At 32.2% G+C, this 11,790-nt stretch overlaps 1 protein-coding gene across 1 annotated transcript; it reads left to right on the top strand.

Annotated features, from left to right (window-relative positions):
• The first annotated feature begins 6,992 nt into the window (after nucleotides 1–6,992).
• On the top strand, nucleotides 6,993–11,050 carry CSN2 (casein beta). The gene is made up of 5 exons (XM_039845336.1): nucleotides 6,993–7,043; nucleotides 7,908–7,934; nucleotides 8,990–9,013; nucleotides 9,113–9,154; nucleotides 10,505–11,050. The coding sequence occupies exons 1-5, from the start codon at nucleotides 6,993–6,995 to the stop codon at nucleotides 11,048–11,050; spliced, it is 690 nt and encodes a 229-aa protein (XP_039701270.1).
• Nucleotides 11,051–11,790: the final 740 nt, after the last annotated feature.

Raw genomic sequence — 11,790 nt, 5'->3', positions numbered from 1 at the left:
AATAAGCACTTTGAGTTTTATGCTTCCATGATGTCTGCCTGTTCAGAGAACATTTTTCTTATTCTATGATTCTTAATTTTATAAGTTTTATAGCTATATTTTAAATATAAGATGCTATTTTATATTTGAATAATATCATAGAAAAATTATAATTATCTACATAAATAATGCTAAGATAGTTACCCTTATCTAGTTATTTATAAAAGTAATCAATTATATGTTATATTCTACATAAAACTGGATCATTATATAAATCCATACTATTTGTTTATAACACTTTCTTTTTTCCCCTTGTTTTGGAAGTTCTTAACAGTGCCTCAAATATTACAGAGGTATTTAGTACCAGCTTTAGGATCCTAAGAAAATAATGTAAATTCTCATGTCTTCAGTTTCCTTATCTGTAAAAAAATCTTTAAAATGCCATATGAATGACATTTAGGGTCTTTTACAGTTTCAGTCCTTTTATTATACTTTTTATCTTGCTTTATCATCTGCTTTTTCTTGAAGGTATTATTTATAAGGCTTCAGCTATTACCTTTGCACTTCATCCGAGTCTCATGCCTGAACATTTCAGATCTGTCACCCAATATGGGAAAGAGCTTTGGATGAACAAATTCTGTTTATGACTAATAGTCCTAGAACATCTTGCTTTGATTATATCTTGCTCCTCATACAGGGTTGTCTTATAAAATTTTAATGGATGAAATTTTATTTTACCTTATAAAATAGCAACTCTTTAGTTATGCATTGGAAAAGCTTGGGTTGCCCACATGGCACTTTGTTCCTTGTCATTGTGTGCTGATGCTTACCTGGCTATGGCACCTGGTGTTATTCTAAAGCTCTGGCTTTTAAATTTTTTCTTGGACAAGCCCTTTTCTCTAAAATATTGTTAGTGATTTCCTTGATGTAGGTTTTGCACACTTTTCTCACCCAATTGAGTTCAAAACTATGTAATTAATGTAATTCAAATGATTAATGTAATTAATGTAATTCAAAATTGGTGAATGAGAGTCACAAGGAAATATTGTATTTATTATACAATATGTAAAGCATTTTGCTAAGAAATTAAAAAGGAAATGTTGAATGAGTAGAAAATGCTTGCATTTGTATTTCTTTTCTTAGAAATCACATGATTTTGCCTGTGGACTTGGCAACTGAGAGCTAATACACAGGGCGCATTCGGCAGCCACGACCTTTTCTAGTTGGACCTATGACTTTGGGATTAGTGCATCCTTTCTTTTTATGGCTCTCACCTTGTTTAATATAAACACAGTCTTAGAATAAATGTAAGTTGAATAGTTCAAATTCACAATAGACATTAAATTAGGTTTTCTAAGCAATAAAAAACATGTAAGAATTAGGAGTGTTCCTCTCCCTCTATATCTAGCATGACATAAATGCAAGTTATATTATGAAGGAAAATTGTTAATTATACAATACTTTTCTTACTTTATTTAGAAGGGTGTCTACCTGTGCTTAAGTTCCAAATACACATATTACAAGCAATGCCCAGAAAAAAAGAACATTGTAAAAATGAGTAGTGTCAAACACAATCAACCAGTTATATTTTTGAAAATCGATCACTAAAGAGACAAAGAAACTTAAAGGCTGCTTTTGTAAATAGGCACGTACTAAGTACTTTTGAGGCCTGCTCCTCTCTGTTCTTAAGCTACAAATCTATGTTTCTTCCATCTTCTGTTCTTCCATGCACATTAGCTGACAAACACTGTCACTGCAAAATGTATAAGCCCAAACTTGAGCAGTCCCATTTTAATAAACTTGCACTATTATCATTTTTCTATAGAAGCAGTTACTCTCTAAATACTCCTCTCCTTCCTAAAACACTTCAACAAATCCTCATTATCTATGGAATATAATCCATGCTCCTTAAGAATGTAGCATGCTTTGCTCTTCATTACTTGACCCCTTTCTCTTTCTCTGTTCTTATCTCCATCTACTCCCTTCTTTGCACTTCATGACCCTGATTCCCTACTTAATTTAGTTGTAGTGACTTATTTCTGATAAACAAGACCCTATTCTTCCTTTCCTTTCAGCCTATAATTCTCTCCTCTCCTCGGGTTAAATCCTTCTTCTTTTGGCTTCGAAGTCCTGCTCAGGGCTCATGGCTTCATGAAGATCCTCTTTGCCTCTCCTATCTATCAACTGAAATGAGCTAGGTATTTCTTTTGTGCCTATTGTATCTTATTACAGCTTTATGAAAATATTTATTCCATTTTATTATAAGTAGGTTTCATATTTGTTTTTCTACAAGGCTTTCATCTCCTTGGGTACAAAAATTATGCCTTTTTATTTATTGTTGCATTCTTGGCAACTAGCAAAATGCCTGGCAAGCATAGATGTTTAATATGAAATATATTTTACTCTTCACCTTCAACAAACTTCATGTCCACTTATCTTCAGCATTCTGCATGCGTAACTATTCTTTAGATCTAGGCATTGTCTAGAAATTCTTTTCTAATGCTGAAATTCCCATCTGATAAAAACGCAAATCTGTACTTCTTGAGATTGCTCACTCTCATTAGGCCTGCTTTTTGCCTTTTTTCCTATCTCTAGTCATTCAAGCCCTTTTCAGTGCTGTGGTTTATTTCTCAGCTACTGGCTTCTCTTTCTTCCTAGCTCAATCAATACTTTGTGATTAGTCATTTTTAGCACAAATACATTCGAACCCCTCTCTCCACCCCAACAATTCTATTGACCTATTGATATTATACTGCAACCATCTTGCCATAAATCTACTTGGGTAAGGAAAACAATCTGATGTCTACTTTCATCTAGATATTACTGCTGTGGATCCTTTTATTCATTTTTATTTTCACAATAAGGAAAAATTTTTCCTCTTTTTAATATCCCTAATCCATATCCACTTCCTTCATTGTAATTTGAAAACCCCATCCTCTATTTTCTGTAAAAGTTAGACCATTTAATTTCAACTTTCCTACATTGTATTTCGAAGTATGTATTATATTTGCTCATCTTCTCCTCCTTTTCCCCTGTCTCAGAAAAATTGGTACATTTGTATAGGTTTACAAATAATTCTTTTGTTTCTGACCCTGATCCTGCTGTAACTTGCTCCATGGACTTATCTCATCTCTTGGTGTGTTTCAGCATTTTTTTTACCAATAGCGCTTTTCTTTTAAGCTACAAATCTCTATCTTAAAATTACCTTCCCATGATTCTGTCTGTCCTTATAGTCATAGATACCATTCCTTAAGTATCCTTACCTCTTCTAAAATCTCAGTAGAGTAGTGTTGCTTTTAATTCCTCGCACATTATTTACTTCTTAACCACTTGGAGTGTATCTTAATGGTTACAGCAATAGTGATTTCATAAGTCTGAAAATATTTTCTCTGTTTCCACCTAACTCCACATCTGTGTAACATTTTCACCCTTGACACCACTTGTTTTGTCTAGCTATTTATTTCTATAGTTTCCATGACCCTCTATTCTGTTCTCCTTGGTACTCTGAATTGTTCCAATTTCCTTTTGCTGTACCAGCCCCTGAATCACAGGGTATACTAGTATACTTAAGTTCTATTCTTGGACAATTTCTCTTCTCACTTGACACTTTTCTCCTAAGGAAGTTTATTTATTCCTTTGTCTGAAAGAAAAAAAAATCATTTCTACAGTTGTACTTATCTTTTGAGCATTATATTTAATTCACAATACCTCCTAGATACCTTCAAACTTACCATGTATAAGATTTAACTCAGTATCTAATGTCAGCTTGTTTCAACTTGTTTTTTTTTTATCTTTGTTTATAACATGGCTAATTTTTTAATTATCTAGGCATACTTTATTCATTCATTTTCTTGATTTAACACATTTCTCATATTTTGAGAAGTTTGCCTTCTTGTTGCCCAAGATCTCAGCACCATCTCCCTAGTTGAGGTCATTATAATGTTTTATTTAGACTATAATAACATGATATGATAACCTCCTTTCTTAGGTTGCCTGACATATTGTCATAAAGACATCTCAAAATTCTATACATCCTTTTAAATGCGAATTAAAATAATGGCTCCTTAAACACCAGTTTCCCCTGCCCACACTCAACACCAGTGCCCCATTACTTCAATCTAGGCATAACAAATTATGCACATTTAAGCCCAAATGCTACATTGATGGCTAAAATTTATAACAAATCTCATGAGGTTAAGACATTGGCATTGCATATAATCAAATAGAAACACATGTAGTCAGACACATCTGGTTTTCAATGGTATCTTTGCCATTAACAAACAATGTGATTTTGGCAAATTACTTAACCTTTTGGTGTCTCATGGATTGATCTTGTCAGTTTCTCCATTGCAGCATAAAACACTAACGACTGTTTAAGTTAGCATAAAATTGCTTTTGTGAAGCTCATGTGTATATCTGGTGCTCATATAGAATTCCCCCACAATTAAGATCATGAGAACCACAAAGTACTTAAGATATCTAATTGTGTTCTCAGTAACTTGAGAATGGAGCCATAGTGTCATGGTCCTCCAGTGACTATCTTTAGTTATTAGACAATTGCATTTCCTACACAAATTTCCTTGATCAGATGTGAATTACTCTCTTGTTAAAATGCTCCCAAGAATTTCTGGGGACAGATATTAGGCAGAAATCATTTTCTAATCATGTGGACTTCTTGGAATTGCAATTCACTATTGATTTTATCAAGACCACAAAATTAGCATGTCATTAAATACAGTATATAAGCAGCTACAAAAGCAGACAGACCATCATCCACTTAACTTCTTCACTTCTTGTCCTCCACCTTGGAGAACAGGTAAGAATTTCAGATATAAATTTGATGTATCCCCTCTGTTACTTTATTTCAAAATAGATTGAGATATATGAAGAAAATAATTGCATAAACATAGTTTTTGAAATAAGGGTATTTAAAGTAATGCTGATATTATTTTGAACACAGGTTAAAAAAAGCAGAAGGGCCTATAAAGATTTGGTAAAAATTATAACGACAGCATAAGCTGTATGAGTCTAAGAAAATGTAGTAATAGTGATTACTGTTTTTTAGTACAAGGCTAGTGAACAGGTTATTTTAAAAGATCTATTTTCTGAATTAAACAGTTTTCTAATTTAATTAAACATGCCACAATCATAAAAGCAAGTATATTTAAATTATTATAAAAAGATATGATTATTGGGAAAGCTTTATCCAAGCTTTATTTATAATGTAGCATATTGAGTCAAGAAGCTGTAGGAGTTGTTTGGGAACATGCACTAGTTGAAATGTTTATGAAGAATTTTTTTTAGAGAAAGAAGGTATTCATCAAACTTGTTTACAATATGCGACATCTCACCTTATTCATCAATTTATAATATTTCAAAATAATATTAAAATAGATACAAGAAATACAGAATTAAGTTTTAAAAGATGCTGTGCTTTGTAAGAGTATTCTAGAAGAGACAAAAAAAAAAAACAAAACAAAGAGAAGATTTGAAAGAAAGTACCTTAGAATATATTAGCCAATAACAGAGCTCTAGCTTAAAAATTGGTATATAAAATGGTAATTGTAAAATATAGAAAATACAATAAGATCTTCCCAACCCATAATAATCTCTAATAGAATAATATATTCTTTTTTTTGAGATCTGACGATGAAAAATTATTGTTAAACTTATAGAGGTCTTAAGCAAAGTAAAGAATTATATAGCACACCTGAGAAAAATCTAGAAAAAATATTTCTTCCCCTAATAAAGAGACCTATTTTCAACCTTTCTATATTAGAAAGAACGTTTTTCAGGTGGATTAGGTACTTGTTCATAAACTATTTTTATTTCAACTATTTTATTTAGTTTCAAAATTTGGAGTTGAAGATTGTATGTCAAGGGATATGGGTGGCACAAATTTATTACAAGAAATTATGGAACTGCAACAAAACCAAGCATTTGGTACCTTTGGTCAAAAGTGTTAACATATTTTATGTTATGCTACGAGAAGTGGTAGGCTAGAGTGGGGACTGGGCAAGAGAATCTGATGCTTTGGTAAATCATTAAGAGATCAGAGGGAAGAGAGGCATAGTATATGACCTCTAAAGTTATGTGGCAAAAAGAAGAAGGGACATCTTTAGGTGTGTGAGGATGAAGACTGTGTAGGGGGCATAAATAGAGGAAGAACAAACAAATCAGTCCAAGAAAGCACTTGGATAAGTGGAGCAAATAAATGAAATGCTCAAATAAAAATCTGTCTTATTGGAAATAAAGGAATATGATTAAACCAAAATATTCATGGAAAATGTTTAGTTTAGTAAAGGGAAGGTAAAAATAAAATATGATCTTCTATGTATACATTTTCTTTGATCAGTTTTCCCAACAGAACTGAGGATCTCACCAGGGCTGAGAACTTAATATTTTGTTTGCTGCTATAATCTCAGTACCTAGACAGCATCTGGCAATAAAGGGTGCTAAGTAAATATTATTCATTTTTGAATAAATGAATCGATTAATAAAGCTTTCTATAAACATTTTTAATTAATTAATTAATTAATTTTAACTAGTTTCAAGTATACAGTACATTGGTTAGACATCTATATAGTTCAGAAAATGATTCCACCAATTGCTCCCTCCCTCCCCTGGCCCTCCACCTAGCCAACGTATTAATGCTAACTGCATCCCCTATGCTGTGCTCCCCATCCCCATAAATATTTATAAGTTTTTTTATCTTTTGAAAAAAAACTCAAAGTACTGTGAATAAGATGAAAAAGAATGAGGTAAGGTAGAGCTGATAGTTGAAAAAATCTGACTGACTGCCAATGAAGTATGAAATTGATATGTAAGAGTCAGAACCAGTGGTCGATTATGACTTCAGTTATATGCTAAAATTTCTACTAATTTTTTTTTCTAAAATGCAGACATTTTAATTTTATATTATTTTTGGTTTCTTTAAAAAGGAAGTAAATAAGAAAATAAATTGACCACTGTGTTATCATTCCCTCACTTCCCATTCACAGGACTCGATAGCCATGAAGATCCTCATCCTTGCCTGCCTGGTGGCCCTTGCTCTTGCTAGGGAGGTAAGAAAATCTCTAAATAATTAACATGTAGTGGACTATCTGCACCCATATAGACAACATCACCAACATTTTAAATGTACAAATAAAGCAAAATTAAACAATTTTTTGCTTTTACTTCAAAGAAAATCATTTATACTCATCTACTATTTCAAGTGTCCTATAGGGCCACAATTCTAGGTTAAATGCTATCCACACCACTGTGCCATCAGTCTCTAAAGGAAAAAATAACAAACTAATAAGCAGCAGACAAAAATAAGAAGAAACAAATATGAAAACAACAAAAAGAATAATATTGCACAAATACAGCTGTGTAAATGTGCAGCCTAGATAAATGTCTTATTCCCATGATGAAACATATGTGCCTCTTACCCTAGGGTACTTGACCAAATTCTACCTGTATCTATCCAAAGACATCCAGAAGATGGAGTATCAGGCCATAACTGTGAACATATTTATAATCATAATAAAAAGTATTTAATACAAATTAAAATAACTGCTTTCCTGTTACCCACACAAAATTATTCTTCATTCAGGTAAAATTAAAATACACCATTAGAGTTACCAAATATAAAAGACATAAAAACAATTACCATTCAATACTCTCAAAAGCTACATAACATTTTTTATTTCTTAAATTTGTGAAGGAGGTAGCTCTGCATAAAAAGGTAAGATGTAAGTAGGAAAAATGTTTAATAATGAGTTAGCTATAGAAACTAAGATTTTTTTTTTCTTTATAGAAGGAAGAAATCAGTGTATCCAGTGAGGTAAGATATTTTTATTCAGAGAAAATTTTCCAACCATAAAATAGTATTCTCCCATGATCTAGGAGAAACCAGTTGTTGACTTTTTTTTTCTTCTTTACAGACTGTAGAAAGCCTTTCAAATAGTGAGGTAAGATAACATTCATTCTGAAGAAATTCCTCGATTTTTTAACAGTTACATGCTGTACTATCTATTGTGTTACTTTAGGGCATTTAGGACAATGCAGCTAGTTCTGACATATAAGTTCTGATGTAAATTTCCATTATATATGTTTAAGGATGGAATAAATGCTGCAGAATTCAGTAATTGAGCACTTTCTAAGTTGACTTTCTACTTGAAATTGTGTCACTGCATCCCCTCACAAATGAACTGTACGGTCCTTTTTTTCTGTCTTGATCTCTCTCCATACTGACCTAATTTGCTGTTTTGACATTTATTGAGTGCCTTCTGTGGATCAAACATTGCCTAGGAGCTGCAGTACAAACTAAAAAGTGGAAGCCCATAGGAAAAAGCTGGCAATATAGTGAGTGGGCAAACATGCGAATAGATACATTTTGTAATTACAATACTCAATTTAGTAAATAAGAGGTAATAAGACTTAGTTTTAGTCCTAAATCTGCCCAAGAGAGTTAGATAGATATTTACCCTTGTATCATTTGAGGAGAGGAGGGTCTGTGATCATCTGTTAGTTAAATGTACATTGGTCTATACTGTCTCTTCACAAATGATATCAGATCCTTAGGAAGGTATTTAGTTTCTATAATTCATTTGAAGCCTAAACATAACAAATGAACTAAGAATGATGACCAGAATGTATCAATGGCCATTATAATGTATAATTAATGAATATTATTCTTTTGGAATTAGATAGAGTATTAGAGTTCATTTGTTATTGTAGGAAGAAACAGTGATAGAGAAAAATCAGCATCTATTAAATGCCTCTTTTTGTACTGTTTGCTAGTTTTCTTTTCTGTCTGACAGCATTCATCTTTCTTCCTTTTATACAATAGGTTTATAAGGAACAATGTAACATATAAGTTTCAGTAATTATCCTGAGTTTTTAATGATATTATTAAACAAGGTGTCCACATTAATCTGTTAAATGCCTTCATTTTCTGACTCATATTGACAAATAAAAATTGTTCATTAAAACTTAACCTAATTTTATTTTTGTTTTTTGGAAGGAATCTATTACACACATCAAAAAGGTAAAACTCCCATATTTAAATGTACGTATTTTCAAAATTTCCTGCATTTAATTTTTATAGATGATAACATTTCTTTTTATGTGATTTGTTTTTTAGCAGAAGCTTGAGCAGTCTGAACGTGAGAAACAGCAACAAAGAAAGGTAATTTGTTTATGATATTTCTAAAATTATTATAAAATGTAATACATACAAAATAGGTGTATGGTCAGTCTAAAGAATGTTAATAAGATAAATGCCAATATAAGAGATAAAACTTGATTAAGTCAATATATTTTCAAGACATAAGTGAATTTTTAAAACTCATAATCAACTTGCAGAGTATAGAATAAATACTTAAGAATGATTATTGATTTGCTCACTTTATTAATGCTATACCTGTTTTCCATAAACACATAGTAGTAGAAACATTTTCAGGCTGAGAACTAGGTTCCCCTTATTCTCAAGATGCATATGCTGATGAAAGATAATAGGAAGGCAAAATGTTTCAAATCCTAATTTGATCATTTATTAGCTGTAGACCTTGGCCTTAAGTTTCTCTGTACTTCAATTTCCTTATCTATAACAGAATATTCATAACTCCCAAAGGTTTATAAGCTGTGACACTGTAAATATTCAATAATTTTACATTGACATTTCATAGACAGTTTTATATTCATATTTATAAATTCATGCAGTTCATAAAAGAATTTCCATTAACAGATGAGAGAAGTAAGGTACAGAACAATTGAGTACGCAATCGTGTGACAATATCGCTGTTATTAAATAGTAGATCCTGCTTAAAGATAAAGATTTTTGGACAACATAAAATTCTTTATTTAATTGACTTATATGTATAGTAACATATTTATCTAATTGTAATATTTCAGATTCCCTGTTTTATCAATGGAGTTGGTTTGTTTGGAACTTACACCAAATATTTTTTTAAATCAAAATTAATTTACAAATTGATGCCTCTTTGAAGACTCACAATGGCTACCTTCTACCAAGGAAAATAGTGCTCAAAGTTGGCTGGTGTTGAGTAACTCCTTGAATTAAACCACAGAGTAATGTTTACTTTTTGTTAAAACGAACAAAAATAAACCTTGGAGTTATTTAACTAAGTCTTTTAAAGTATATTTTCCTTCATTATATGGAAACAATTTGATCTATTATCGACACACTATATTGACAAGTCCATGCCATCTGAATACCAGAATGCAAAGCCACAGCTATTGAAGGCAACTCAGAAAGAGAAAGGAGTTTCGAAATGCCCAAATATTGATTTTAGTTTGATCTGTGTTCACCTCTGAAGAGGTTAATGAGAAATCTCTCCAATGAATATTTAACTCATTAGTCTTCTTATGACCCCAAATAATTTCTTAACCAACATAAGTAAAATATTTTCTTTCTTTTCACTCAATTATGATTGTTCAAAACAGAGGCAGTTAATTCATCATGAATGGCAATTACAGCTCAATTATGAACTCAAAATTTTTTTTTCTTTCTTTCTAGAATGGACGCCGGGACGAAATCCACTCCTCTGTCCAGCCACAGCCTGTACTCTATCCTTACGCTGAGCCCATCCCTTACACTGTTCTCCCACAAAACGTCCTGCCTTTTGCTCAGCCTGCTATGGTGCTGCCTTTCTTTCAGCCTGAAATAATGGAAGTCTCTAAAGCTAAAGAGACCGCCTTTCCTAAGCGCAAAGTGATGCCGTTTTCTGAACGCCAAATCCCAAATCTCACTGATCCCAAAAATCCACACCTTTCTCAGCCTCAGGTCCAGCCCTTGATGCACCAGGTCTCCCAGCCTCTTTTTCAGATTCCTATGCTTCCTACTCAGCCCCTGCTCTCCATTCCTCAGCCCAAAGTCATGCCTTTTACCCAGCAAGTGATGACCTACCCTCAGAGAAATATGCCCATCCAAGCCCTTCTGCAGTACCAAGAGCCTCTGCTTAACTCTGACAGCGAGTTGGACCCTGTGGCTCAACCATTTGTCCCCGTTTACAATTTGCAACAAGTAAGTCCAAATTCACTAACTCTGCTGTTTTATTCATAATGTGTGTATACTAGAAGTGAGAGATCCAGAATAAAATAAATGAATTATGAATGAATCTAAAATGTACATAGTTTAGATCAGAGATTCTCAACACTAGTTATACAATAGAATAACCCAGGAAACTTTTTTCCTCCATAATCCCAATGTACAGGCCTATTCACAGAGATTTTGATACAATAGTTTTAATTTCCTATGTAGAAGATACTGAATATTGGGAAGAAATTATTTCAGAGATTCTGATTTAATTATCTGTTGGTAATATAGGTAAAGAGGATCAGGCTTATTAAAGAAAGAATTAAATTTGATAATCTGGGTTTGGAATAAAGAGGGTTCATTATTTTCTACAGTTCTGAAGTTTTCTTGTGCACATCTATTCCCACATGTCTTATTTCTCATCTTGTTTTTAATATATGTACATGTGAGGGCAAATGATTAAAATGCTTACTTCATTACTCAAAATTTCTAGTAAAAGTGTTCTCGTTTGTTTATTTTTTAAGGTCTGAGAAGATTTCAAAATTAATGTTCCTTCCTCGCTTTTGGTAAGATTTTGGTAAGATTTGAAGATTAGACTGATTATTTTTATAGTTAACACCTTTTTACATTTTATTCTCCTGGATAAGCCCAAGATAGTGACAAACTCCATCAATATACCACCTTATTTATTAATTATCAATGTGTCATGGACATGTAAATAGTTAACTATTATTTACTGACTTGAAATTATGTATCTTTTGTATTTC

Source organism: Pteropus medius, unplaced genomic scaffold (genome assembly GCF_902729225.1).
Source record: "Pteropus medius unplaced genomic scaffold, Ma_sr-lr_union100, whole genome shotgun sequence".
NCBI classification, from domain to species: Eukaryota; Metazoa; Chordata; class Mammalia; order Chiroptera; family Pteropodidae; genus Pteropus; species Pteropus medius.
Note: the sequence above shows the minus strand (reverse complement) of the source record. Positions and strands in the feature narration are given on the sequence as shown.

Excerpts from the sequence above, each read along its gene's own strand:
- CSN2 (XM_039845336.1), top strand. The coding sequence starts at position 6,993 with ATGAAGATCCTCATCCTTGCCTGCCTGGTGGCCCTTGCTCTTGCTAGG. Across the intron at positions 7,044-7,907 it reads CCCTTGCTCTTGCTAGGGAG|ACTGTAGAAAGCCTTTCAAA; the intron begins GTAAGAAAATCT and ends TCTTCTTTACAG. Across the intron at positions 9,014-9,112 it reads CTATTACACACATCAAAAAG|AAGCTTGAGCAGTCTGAACG; the intron begins GTAAAACTCCCA and ends GTTTTTTAGCAG.